Source organism: Sminthopsis crassicaudata, chromosome 1 (genome assembly GCF_048593235.1).
Source record: "Sminthopsis crassicaudata isolate SCR6 chromosome 1, ASM4859323v1, whole genome shotgun sequence".
In the NCBI taxonomy this organism is placed as follows: domain Eukaryota; kingdom Metazoa; phylum Chordata; class Mammalia; order Dasyuromorphia; family Dasyuridae; genus Sminthopsis; species Sminthopsis crassicaudata.
The window spans coordinates 251,893,642-251,907,659 of NC_133617.1; the positions used below are offsets into that span (position 1 = coordinate 251,893,642).

General features: G+C 34.5%; 1 protein-coding gene across 6 annotated transcripts in view; it reads right to left on the reverse strand.

The window, feature by feature from the left end:
* Positions 1 to 14,018, reverse strand: part of PRKDC (protein kinase, DNA-activated, catalytic subunit) — a 166,408-nt gene that overhangs the window by 23,969 nt on the left and 128,421 nt on the right. For 5 of the 6 annotated variants that reach the window (XM_074277974.1, XM_074277954.1, XM_074277944.1 and 2 more), the window contains 6 exons: positions 13,874 to 13,985; positions 11,649 to 11,838; positions 6,152 to 6,326; positions 5,191 to 5,384; positions 2,856 to 3,036; positions 1,792 to 1,952 (listed from right to left, as the gene is read on the reverse strand). In XM_074277974.1, the coding sequence (XP_074134075.1) occupies positions 1,792 to 1,952; positions 2,856 to 3,036; positions 5,191 to 5,384; positions 6,152 to 6,326; positions 11,649 to 11,838; positions 13,874 to 13,985 (1,013 nt within the window). The remainder of the gene's footprint in view (positions 1 to 1,791; positions 1,953 to 2,855; positions 3,037 to 5,190; positions 5,385 to 6,151; positions 6,327 to 11,648; positions 11,839 to 13,873; positions 13,986 to 14,018) is intronic. The other variant, XM_074277964.1, reaches the window with a different exon arrangement.

The following is a 14,018-nucleotide window of genomic DNA, read 5'->3' on the forward strand; positions in this document are numbered from 1 at the left end:
AAGAACATATTCTTCAAAAAAACCTTTATGAAATTACCACCTAAAACTCAATATATAAAAGCAGATTTTATTCATGCAAACTATTCTTAGCACTTTCATCAGATCCAAAGCAAAGCAAGGAATAAAATATGTAACTCAAATTCATCAAGTTTAGAAGACATCTCATGAATGCCCAAGTTCCTATCACCACCCTGCATTGCTGATATTGTATACAACATACTTCAACTATTTGTGGCTACTACCCTCCAGTTCTCTCCCCTATAATCATTATTTGAGCAGCTGAACTGATTGTGCATGTTATACTTCAAAGGACAAAGCAAAGTATACGCATATCACTGGAAAAGAAGATAAAATGGAAAAAGATCCAGGACCCCTCTTGTGGTCTTTAATGGAGAAAGCATCCCTCTCTGTTGCCTGCAGTTGAATATAACTGACAGACTAATGGATATTTTAAAAATGGCCATGATGATAACAGTTCTCTGCTAACCATTCTCTTTTTTTTTTTTAATTCATTTTTCCAAATTATCCCCTCCCTCCCTCCACTCCGTCCCCCCTATTAACCATTCTCTCTTGCCAATACAAACTGGCAGTCCCTGATTACTATAGATGAAACTACTTTTAAACATTCATTTCTTTGGGCTCACAAGATGTTCAGCTACCTTACAGCTCTGAAATGCAACAAGCCCCTGATTCTTCTGTGCATTACCCATTCTGCTCACCAGCAGTGCATAACAGTTAAGTGCCAGATTTCTCAAGTGTGCACAGGATTTCAAATCATTTGTTTTATACTTAGATATAAATTTATTTAAATAGAAATTAAAGACTGATAAAAAATTATAACAGGAAACAGGAGGAAAGTGAAATGGAATAAGTATTTAGATAGTGACCTAATACATTTTAGGCACATTTGACAAAATTTGATCCTCATACTCTGCACAGTATTGTTATTATACTCATTTTACAGCTGAAGAAACTGTAAACTGCAAACAGAGGTTAAGTCACCCAGGTTCACATAGCTAATAAATTTCTAAGGCTAAATTTTATACTCACATCTTCTATTTAAAACTGTCAACTACTAATGATATTAGAAATATATGCCAAAGTCACCATGTTTAAGAGATAGAATGAAGTAAAAATATAAAAGACCATAATTTTTATTATGAATTCTTCTTTGATCTTATTGTTCAAAGGATGCCCTTCTATCTCAGGTTTCCTAGAACACTTTGTCTGAATCTCCTTTGTCACTACCTCCCACTCCTCCATCATACTCTAGCTCATGTTATACTTATCTATGTATAGGCAGAGATGGAATAATTTTTTATCTTTATATCTCTAGCACTTACCACAATTTCTTCATCAGAAAACATGCTTCATGTTTGTTGCAATGACATTGAATTGATTCAATATATTATTTAGTAGTGATTCCTGATGAATATAGCTTAAAATATAATTTAACCACAAGGAACAACTGTCTTAGTTTTGGATAGTTCAGTTTTTATAGAAAAATCCATGTCCTAGTACCTCAAACACCCACAACTTTACTCTTTGGTTTGTTATATCAGATATACTGTTCACTTAACACCCACAGGGAAACAATGCAAATATGGCCATTTAATTATTTTATAGTAATATGAATTAAATATTTTTCTGAAACCAGGACAAAACCAAACAAAATGGGACTTTTATTAGTAGTAAATGATCCCAAATAATCACTACTATTTTAATATATTTAAATACAAATGGGACAGTTTTCAAATAAAGTTCATTATATTAGGAAAAGAACTTGCTGACCTCTTTTATCATTAAGTTTAAGGTCTCTTCTGGATACCGTTCTAGAATTTGAAGCAGTCTAGGAAACTTAAGTCTGGCTTCTTTAGAGTTTAATTTTAAGGCTTTTAACATCTTGTCCACCACAAGTGCAGGATATGTTCGCAGCTCCACAGTATGAATAACTATCAAAATAACACAATTAAGGAAAGGTTACCAAAAACCTACTCTTTAAATTTATTTTTTATCTTAATTCAGAGAATGACAAACTTGACTAAAGATAAAACCCTCTCTCCTTGCTCTGCAAGGGTGTCCCTTCTCCGATCACTTCCTTTTGACCAATAAACATCAGACATGTTTTTGGACCATGAGGAAAAGGTTTCATCGCAAAATGAAATCTTCTCAATAAGATCATCCACCCCATATGAAACATTATCATGTCCTCCTGGACAAAGAACATGAGGAGCATTTGCTGGTTATGGAACTTGTTCCAGGAGTGAGATGCAGACACATGAGTCATAATCATAAGTAAAAATATGAAAATTTAAATCATGCAAATAGGAAGATAAGAGGACAGTAAAATCTGTCCAAATGCAGACAAATCTTGATGAGAATGTCATGAGCATTTTGAAAGCTAGTAAGCTTGACAAAGTTTTGCCATTATTTTCTAGTATAATCAATCAACAGCATTTGCTAAACACTTATATGCCAAATACAACACTCTATTTAAATATTATTTTATCATATATATATATATACATATATATATATATATATATATATATATATATATATATCAACTTTCTTTTTGTTTATTATTATAGCTTTTTATTTACAAAACATATGTATGCCTGGGTAATTTTTCAACACTGACCCTTGCAAAACTTTCAGTTCCAAATTTTCCCCTTCTTCCTTCTACCTCCTCTCCTAGATGGCAGGTAGTCCAATAAATGTTAATATGTTAAAATATATTATGCATGTATAGCAACTTCCAAAGAAAACTACTTTTTGCTTAATTTCCCACCTGATAAACATCACCTTTTTTCAAGATGACAATCTCATATATTTCTCCAGATTTTCTCTCTCACCTGATGTACTTTCTTCTTCTTTACGGAGATGTCTATCACAGAAATCGACCAAAGTCATGTAAGCATCTATGACTCCAGCTACATCAACATGCTCAGTAGTATGAGACTGGACCTCATCTTCAGCTCTCCTTGCAGCTTTAAATAGACATTCAAATGCCTTTTTGTGTAGACCACCAATAACCTAGAATTTAATCATAACAAAAAACATATGCATGGGTGTGTGACTAAATTTTTTGAAAATTAGCTATTTTCTGCTAACAGTGGAAAAAAAAAAAGCTTCATTTTTGTCATACTCTTGACAACAAAAGTCACATATCAAGATGATGATTGATGATCTGAAAAAAGATTAAACAAAAATCGAACCTGAAGAATTTCTTACTGAGTGACTGATTAAATTATAGCAAACGAGGCCAGCTCTTGCCATGTGCAAGCCTCTGTTTTTCATGGAAGGACTGCAATATTGTTGTCCATTAAGTGGAGAGAAAAAGAGCTGAAAATAAAAACTGCTTAGCTAAAAGACATGTGCCCCTTTCACGAATGATCATAAAGACACAAGGAACATTAGGATATATGAAGAAATTACTTTAAGAAAAGAGGAACATGAGGGCCTAAAATCAAGTAGATGCAGCAAAGGAAAAGAACTGGGAGCTACAAAATTTCACAGTTCACAAAACAAAACAAAAAAACTTCAATATATTAAAGGAAAAACTAGAAGTAAAACACAAATTGTCTTTGTATTAGTATTTGTAAATTCAACCCACTGGCTAGTAGATTTAGAATAAAATTTTAATTTGAAATAAATTTGCACTAGTACCAACATAATAACAGCTCTATTAGCAAAATTTGCTACAACTAGGCTCCATTCCATAAAAAGTCAGACATTTTTCTGCTTACTATGACCATGGTGCTATGATGGGCTCTTTAGCTACAAAGACAAAACTCAAAAATGGATTTTACCTTATAGTAGTATTTTACTGGGAGGATAAAACACAAACACATATGTATAAACAAGATAATTTGAGGAAGGAAAAAGCACTAAAAAACAAAATTAACAACAACAAAACAGAGGATCAAGAAAGGCTTCCCATATGAGGTAATACATGAACTGAACCTTGGAGAAAGCTAGGAATTCTAAGATGAGGAAGGGAATTCCAAGGACAGGGGCTGCCTATGGAGATGCACAGAAGCAAGAGAGGGAATATCAATTTTAGGGAACATTATATAGGCTGATTTGGCTGAAATGTAGAGTGTGTAAAGGGAAGTAATATGAAATAAGCTTGAGTAGGAAACGGAGGAAGGGAGAGACAAAAAGAGAAAAAGGGGGAGATTAGAGAAAGATAGACAACAGAAACAGAGGAAAATAGAAACTTAGGAATTCAGAGAAAAGGCTGTGAAAATAGTTGTGGTAAGCAATGAGGAAGGTCTGATTTGCAATGGTACCCATGTGAGTAGAAAGAAGAGGATGAATATGAGATCTACTGGGAAGGTAACTATTGGTGTACGTGAAATCTCTGCGATTGGTGGAAGGTTGAGATTCAGGGATTATTTTTGTGTTTGGGGAGCTGAGGCACAATAGGGCTAAGACAATCAGGTGTCTCCCTAAGTCTGGTAATCATACAACAGGCCTGTTTAAGGCAGGGCAAAACGAGTAGGCTTTATTATAGAGGAATTATCTAAATCAGGCATTCTTAATTTAAGACAAGTTAAAAACTTAAAAAAAAAAATTTTAATAACTATTACAGTGTAATTAGCTTCCTTTGTAATCTTAAATTATTTTATGGATTTAAAAATGTTATTCTGACAAGGGATCCACAGGTTTCATAAGAATGTCAAAGAAGTCTATGACGCAAAAGAAGTTAAAAATTCTTAGTCTAAACTGAACTACCATATAAAAGTTCAACTTTTATACTGGAAATTATGAGTGGCACATACATAGGTATGTGCCAATTTTCATGTATGGAACTTTAAGAACTAAGTTTTAGAACTGAAATTTTGATCTACAATTGTTTTATTGGACTTTACTCAGATTTACTCCTTTTTCATAAGAAAAAAATGTCGTACTTTAAATGTTCAAATTCTGGCATAGTCTGCTGCTACTGTATAGCCCACAATTTGTGTTAACAAAAGCAAAATATATTTTTACTGTTTGTTTTGTTAGTCTTTTTTTCCTATGTTATGTTTCCCTCCCAAACTCCCAAAGTATGAATAAGCAAGTAGTACATTTAAAAAATACTTAATGATACTGAATATACTATTCCACTGTAGCAAGAAACTTAAATGCAGGCATGTATACAATATTAAAACATTAAACATTCAATTTCCCACTATTATTTACCATCTCTGCATCCTCAGAACTGGCTCCAGAAAGCTCTAAAACTTTCTTAGCTTTACTTTCTTCAATTTGGGCAAGACAAGTTGGCTCATTGCTGAGTGCATTAGCTATGATGTTGTAAGTGATGCCCAGGAGAATGTTCTGATTACGAAAAGCCAGACTATTCTTGCTTTGGTAGCTTGATAAGTTTTCATCTGCTGGATCACAAAACAAAACAAAACAAAAAGAAATACTTCTTTTCCCCAGAGAAACAAACCACTTAAATTTAGAATCATCCTGCAATCAAAACTAATTAATTTTTCATTTTATCAGCTCAAACTAGTCATGATAAATGATACTTTGTTATAAAGTTTTCTTAAATATATCATAAACATAACAGGTGAAAATATCACCACATGAATTTGGCGCACATATAAAAGTAGACACTGAAGTAATTAATAATATTAAGTTTTCTACAAGACTAGACATGTATAGTTGTAAAGTAGGTAGTCATAACAAAAATAATTTTTTTCCCTTTTTTGTTCCCATGGTCACATTATTAAATATTGTAAAGCTAAAAGAAGAGGTTGATTCACCAAAAGGGACACAAAGATTATGAATTTGGTTTTAACAAAACTTTCTTCTGAGCAGTTTAAAGTGCTCAGCAGTCATAACAAAATGAGACCCACAATATTTTTAGGAAGAAGGGAAAAGCTCTATAATTCTAATTTCATAAAGATATTCAGGTTCTAAAAGTCATACTGATTCTTCCACCTCCTGCCTTGGCTCCAAATTTTCTTCTCTTTTCTCTTTTCACCATGTTTTAGAGACTATCTAAAAACTAAATTCTTAATTGTCAAACATAATATAAAACAAACAAAAAGAAAATAGTTTCTTTTTAAAAAGTGAATGTAAAAACTTCCTGTCTTTCACAGAGGTGCAAAAGAAAAAACAAAACAGAACAAATGCAAAAGAAAATAAATACCCAATAATGAGACTGTTTTCAGCACCGTGAGAATCTGCTCAGAACTATTCTGTATTTGACTGCGGCTGTGGCTGAATCGACAATAACTGTGATTCCATTTCACCAGCCAGTCTTCTCTTGTTTTAGATTCTCTATGCAGATCCTTTAACAGCTTCATGGCAACTGAAAAATTATTCTGTAAAAAAAAAAAAAAGGCAAAAAATAGAATTCATTATATAAACAATTCAATTTGATGACAATGTAACATACAACTACTATGCACAAAGAATTATGAAAGGCTGAAAAAATTAAAAAATGAAAAATGCTATCACTTCCTCACAAAAGATGTAATCCAGTAGAAGGAGAGTACATATTCAAATACTTGTACAACTATGTCTTTGGTTAAATAATGGATCCCATAAAATTATAGCAAGTCTTCAGATTCACACTATTTAAAGTTTTAACTATTAAAAAATGGTAACTGGTTCTAATCCAGTGGATATATGCATCATGAATTAGTATGACAGGACTCATTCACACTAAATAGGACCTAACTGTATTATGCCTTAGAAAAACCATTAAATACATAGAAGTTAGGGGCCTGTGAGATTTAAGGAAAGGATCAAACTGGGGACTTAAAAATCAGAGAAGGTTCACTTCAGAGATAATATTTGAATGGGTCTTGAAGGAAAAATAAAAATGTCAGCAGGTAGAGAGACAAGACCATGGATATGAAGCTAGTTCCACACATTGGCATGTCTACTGGCAGAGGATGCAGGAAAATAGCAAGAGATTTGGTGTAGATGAGATGTAGAGAAAGTCAGGACCATGAAAGAAGGTTCATATTAGAAATGTGAAATTCAGACATCAAGAGACTGAGGAGCAAATAATTTTTTGTATATTTGTCAATAAAGGAAAGAAGATTAAATATGATAACAAATATCCTGAGGGGTGAGAAAGTGGTTTTAAATTTTTTATTTTAATTTTATTAGGAGACACCACACTCTATAAGCAGACAGGAAGGAAGTGGCAAGGAAGAAGTGATTAAATATGAGAGAAAAAAGATTTTTTGAAACAACAGTGTCCAGGAGATGATGGAAGCAGATGGAATCAAAGATGAAGCGAGTTACCTAATCCTCTGAGACTGGAGGAAATGATGAAAAAGCAAGTTGTGAGGTTTGAAAGAGGGAAACTAAGTAGTTCTGATGAATGGCCCCAATAAGAGATAGAACTAGTAAGAGAGATAGATGAAGACAGAATTTAGAGATTGAGAAAGTTTGGAAAGACAGAGTTTGGAGATTTGAGGCAGGTTTGAAAAGCAACTGTGTGCTGCAACAGAGAATCAGTATGTTAGTCAACAGTTAGTCAAAAAGAATTTATTAAGCACCTATTTTGTTAAGCCATGCATCAAGATGCATGCTACAAAGAATCCCTGTGCTCAAGGAGCTCACTCTAGTGAAAGAGACAATAAACAAACAACTATGTGAAAATGGCATTTATGCAGCATAAACTAGAAATAATCAACGAAGGGAAAAGCACAAGAATTTAAGGAGGATCAGGAAACACAGCTTTTTTAAAAAAGAGAATTTTAAGTGGGACCTGAAGAAAACCAGGAAATGGAGATGAGGAAGGAAAAACTTCCAGGCATGGGGGACAGTGAACAAAAATACATGGAGATAGAAGACAGAATATCTTGTAGGAGGAACAGAAAGGAAGCTGAGGAGGCAAGTACCACTGGATTAAAGAGTATGTGGGGAACAATGAGGTGTAAGAAGACTGGAAATGTAGGAAGGGACCAGGTTACAAAGGGCTTTAAATTCCAAATAGGAGATATTATATTTGATGCTGGTTATAGGAAGCCAATGAAGTGTACTTGGGGGGGGGGGGTGATAAAGTCAAACCTGTACTTAAGGAAAAGAAATTTCAGCTGAGTAGACAATGAATCTGAATAGGGAGACTGGCATTTAGGGACACCAACCAGCACGTTACTCCATTAGTCCCTTTGTGAGATTATGAGGGCCTGAACTAAGGTGGGGCCACATCAGAGATGGGGCATATATGAGAGCCATTCTGAAGCAAAAGCAACAAGACTTGGCAAGTGATTGAATGTGTGTACATGTGTGTGTGTGAGGGGAGGGAGGGGGAAATGAGGATGAGTCTGAGGGAATGGTGGGGCCCTGACAGAAACAGCAAATTTCAAAAGAAAGGAAGCTTCCAGAGAAAAGATGAGTTTAATTTGGGACATGCTGAGTTTAAGATGCCTCAGGACATTCAGTTTGAGAGTATAGCAGGCAGTGGGAATGCAAGTCAAGAGACCAGGAGGAAGGCTGGAGCTGAATATCACACTTCCATAGGGATGAGAAAGTGAATTCATGGGAGCTAATAAGATTGTGAAGCAAAGTAGGAGAGAGGGAGAAGAGAGCCCAGAGAGAGTCCTAAGAGACACCAGTTAGTGGGCACAACTGAATGATGACCCTTCAAAGGAAATTGGAAAGCAGAAGTCAGAATGGAATAAAAGTCAAGAAGGAGAATTATCAGAGAAACCCAGGGGGGAAAAAAAGAACATCAAAGGGAAGAGAATTATTGTCAAGAAGGATGAAGACTGAAAAAAATTATTAGATTTAGCAATTAAGACATTATTGATAACTTTGGAGACAGCATTTTGAATGAGTATGTCAAAAATCAGCCTTCTGCAGGGAGTTAAAAAGGGAATGAGAAAGTAGGTAGACACTGATTATAGATGACTTCAAAGAGTTTAGCCTTTAGTCCTTTTAAAGGACAAGAGCTTTCAAGATGCACAGATCAAGGGAAGATTTTTGCACATGAGGGAGATGAATGTATTCTTAGGCAGTCAAATGATAGGGAGAGATTGATTAGTAGTGAGAGAAGAATGAAAGAGGAGGCAATCTATTAGAGATTATTATTATTATTATTTAATAATATTATTATTTATATATATAATATATAACATATAATATTATTATAATAATAAATAATTATTATTTTTTTTGGTAGAAAGATGGCTTAGGGTAAAGTAGGAGGTAGTGGTGGAAGACATCTGTGAAATAAATATAAAGAATAAAAGGACTACTACTTAGCAAATGAGGCCTACTTGAGTTTAGAGAGTACTACTTTGTTGTAGAACTAGTCATTATGATTTGTTTTGTTTTGTTTTTACTTTCTCCAGATATCTGGAAACTCAAAGAGAACTAAAGAATAGCAAGGGTGGTCAGAATTGATACCTGAATCCAGGTTTTCCTGACTCTGAAGTCAGTTCATATCTATTATATTACATTGCCTCAACTAGTGGGCATTAACTTTCTGGCCAAGAAAATGAATTGCAGTATCACTGTAAAGATAGGTAGCATATCATTATCTCCATTTTTATATACAAAGGAACTAAAGCTCAGAAAGGTTACTTTTTACTTATAATCACAATCTAATAAATCAGTATAACAATACAAGTTTGGCTCATGGCTTAATGTTCTTTCTACTACAAAAACCCCAGAACTTCCAAAAGAAATAAAGCAGAAGGTTAACTATTTAAATTACAAAGGGATTCTCTGATTCACTGTGCGACTCACCAACGATTTCTTTTAAATAAAAAGCTTATCTGTAAAATAAATGTGTGTGATGTTGTGATTTCCGAAGTGTATTTCTAGCTCTAAACACTAAACATTTACCTATGGACATTTACCAATATTTACTAATACTTAATAAAGTAACAATCCTTGATTGTAAGAGAGTATCTTTTTAACTTTTAGGTATTGAGTTGAATCTCTGTTTCTTCCCCCACCCCTCCTCCCACAGATGGAGTTCCTCTTTTTTTCACCTTCTCCCATTTGGACGAAAAAACCCAGCCTGTCAACTAGTGATTAAGCAGGTACATTAGGAAAATCAAAAGTCCACCAACTATCATCATATTTTCTCAGTGGCAAAGAGTTAAACTGGGTTTGTGTACACAAAAGTTAATTGAGGTAAGACAATCTCACTTTTAAGAAAGAGGGGAAAATTTAATTTTCAAATAGGTTAGATGGGAATGGTCCATTATGGAATAAGCTCAAAGAATTACTTAGAAAGGTCCCTAGAAAAAAGGATAAGGATCAAAGGATTCAAGTTGCAAAGAGTTGGTCTTTAGCTTGGCAAAGGAAAAAAAACTTGCTTATGATCAGTTACTAAAAAGTGTAATGTTTTAACAAACAATCATAATAACCATAATTTAATAATCAACAAAGAGGACCATGATGAAATATGCTATCCACTGCTTTGTTGTTGTTATTTTTCCTCTGTTGTTGTTGTTTGTCCTTTGTTCTCTACATAACATCAGGGAGGGGGTGCCATGACATGGAAATGAATTGGATTTAAGAGGGAAAGGGTTATGCAAGATCATCTGCCTTACTTTCCCTCCAGAGTCACCTCGATCCAGGGGCCAGATAGAGATCAAGAACTGGAGACAGCCCCCACACATTGCCTAGCATGGAGATGAAGAACTCATGGTGCAAAATAATATATTGCTAATATATTAGAATTATTTTTATTTAGCTATGCATATTTGTTATAATAATTTTTGTTTTTTCTGGAAAGAGATGTGGAGGATAATTGAAAAAAATTTTTTTTTGCTTTCTCTTGGGAAGTAGTAAGCTCATCCTAATTAGATAAATCTTTGAGCAATTGAATGGTTGGCTTTATTTCACTATGTTGGAGATGGGATTTTTATTTGGGTATAGATTGGCTCTTAGCTCTCATACACTTATGAAATCTGGGTACTAGCCTATTGTTAAATGGAGTTTTCTTTTTCTTCATTTTCAGGCCTTGAGATCTGCCTTGACTTTTCATTGTAAGGATGAGGAGCTTCCTTTGGGCAATTTACATTGTAAAAGGTTAAATGATAAATAAAACTTGAAATGTGTCAGGAGCAGGACCTGAAACTTAACTCAATCCACTATTTTGCTAACTCTTTTCCATGACTTTTCAATTACCTAGAAACCTATTCTTGATATTTCTGCATACTATTTGATTCTCTTGGGAATAAACTCTAGAAAAAACACTTTGTAACTGTACCAAAGAACAGCAAAGGCAAAAAGTTGAAAGGGTAGTTTCATCAAGATAGTCCCAAAGGAGGGAAAATGTTATTAGGAATTGGATTTGAGAAGATTTCAACCCAAAGAGGCAAAAGCAGGTTTAGAGATCAAGAAAAACAGGAGACATAGTATCTTATGTTGTTTTATCTCATATTGCTTTCAGAAATAAGGTAAAAAAGGAAAAGACAACAAAACATTAGCTTACGTTTTCTCTCTTATCTTTAGTAATTTTTAAAGGAGAAAAAAATCATGCACTCCACAAACTTTGAAAACAAAAAATTGAAAGGCCCCTATATTTTAAAAACCAATGTCAATTATCTTTATATGTCTTTGAAAAATAAAATACTATTGAGAAAAAAAAGCAACCCAAAAGCCAATATGACTAATTTCTAGAACTCCATAATGGGGTCCACAAACCAAGGAAGACAAGTACTTACCTGCTTTCTGGCACTCTCAATCATTTTCATTTTCATGGAAAACTTACAGCTTCTAATCATTGAGTAAATATCTTCTTCCTGCTTCTCCACATCTACCTTGTCACTGAAATTTCCATCTCCCTCCACTTCCATACTATCATCCAATTGGAGGCAACTAAGCTTCTCCTGAATTTTATTAAGAAAGAAACACCTACACAAGGAAAAGGAAAAAATAACAAAGATCCATGAAAGAAACCAAAGATAGTTTTTCCTAATCTAATACACATCATGTAGGTACCAAAGAGTCAAGAGCCTCAGAGTTCTCATCGTAAGATTATTATTTTAAAATTTTAACCAATAGTGTTACAAACTTGGCTTTTATTTCAAGGATCCAAATCTTTAACCAAAAAAAAAAAAATTACTGTTTCATTACACTCTTTGTCATGGATAAGGAATTTAGTATAATACAGACAGTTTTCACTTGAAGTGGACCCTTCTGCAGATCTTTATGTGAAATGATTTTTACATGATATGAATTTACCTCTAAATATGGGAAGGGCAGGAAGAGTGCCACATGCTCATGAAGGGAAAGAGACAGCACACTTTGTTCAAGAACACTTGGAGGCTGGGGACTGAAAAGCGAGAGCAGGAAGAAGAACACATGGAGGCTGGGGCCAGCCATACAGAGGGCTGCCTAAAATTGAGAGGAAGAATGCAATGGGGAAGGAAGGAGAGTGCACCAAAAACAGACACAGAGTTGACAGGTGACATGCAGGGGCCAGGGACAAACATGCTGTATCTGAAGAACCAGGCAAAGGCATCTCTCTCCATATTCTCAAGTTAAGCCCCAACTCAGAGACTGCAGTATTCTCTCCTGGTTTGTTCTTCTGTTTTTACATGGAGAGTTTTTGATTTTCCCCCCCCCCTAGTGTGAGGAATTAGAGGTCGAGGATGTCAAGCCAAGGGCAGGAGTGGAAAAAGAGAGCACACAGTAGAGTGAAGTATAGGGGCTCTTTTTTGGAATACGAATCAAAATTCTTTATGTAAAGTTGACTTTGCATAAGGCAAATTTATATAAAGTGAGAACTGTCTGTATACTACCCACTGCCTTCATTTCCATAGGATGAGTGTAAACTTACAACTTTATATTTTAATGAATCTATTAATCCTTGTATTAAGGTCAAAAAGTATTCTCATTGTTAGCCTACAACAACAGAATATCTAAGGTTCTAGAAAAATACGAAATGTGTGTTCCTTTAAGCAAGAAGCTTTACATTCTTTTAATGCTTAAAAGCTTAACACATTCGACTCAAAAAAGAAAGAAATTCAGGTTGTGGCCACTTGCTAAAAGCAGTATGATTAATATGATACATCAAGGACATAACTTGTGTATTTATCCTGACTAAGATCCAAGAAGATATTTGTAAATGTTATTAGGATATTTTTTTGATTTCAGTGTAGAGTCCTATTTTAATTACAGAAACCAAATGAATGAATGGAGCAGTTAGAATAGATGACTAAAGAACTAGACAGCTGAGCACTAAGAAGTTAGCAGGAATACAAAGAAAAAGACCCAAACACAGAAGAGGTGATCTTCTCCATGGGCTCACTTGGTGTTTTCTTTTCTCTCTTAATTGGAACTGGGTTGTTTTCATGGAAGTAGGAAGGTATACCACCTTGTCCATATTCAGTTTTACTGAATAATTATAATCACAATGACTGAATGAGAAGGCATTATATAACTGGTAGAGGTTTCCTTGGTTCAATTCTGTTACCTACAATGTAGTGCAGAGAGGCAGAGGGAGATGGAGGCTAACAAGGAAGTAGATGTGCTGCTGCTGCTGCAAACATTGCTCCTCTCATGTATTCTACTCACTGGTGCTGCCACTGCCAGAAACAGCTTCACTTTCAAAAACCTGTGTAAAGCCAGGATCCAGATGCAAGGGATTCAGCAGAAGCTTCAACATTGTGGTGAAGCACTTGCTTTCTTTACTTAGGCTTCTGAGTGGAGGGAGGGAGAAGGGGAAAAAAGAGGGTGTAGGTTGGCACGTTAGGGAGCCAAAATGGATAGCTAAAAAGTGAAAACTTCTGTTAGAAGAAAAAAAAATACATAAGATCTGCATAATAAGGGATACCTATATTTTAATCAAACTTCACCTTTTGTACAATTTAAAAAAAAAAAAAAAAGCAGTTTGGAGAGTTAAGAAAATAATCTTTAGTTAATTCGTCTGACTGTCTCATCTTACCGATTTGTAATGATGTCATCCCAGATGTTCATTGGGTCCATTTTAGCATCTGGATATCTGTTTGTCCAGATTCGTAGAAGTCTCTTAAGGGGAGCTTGAGATGATAAATTACCTAAAAATAATTTTAAAGGATGACTACACCCAT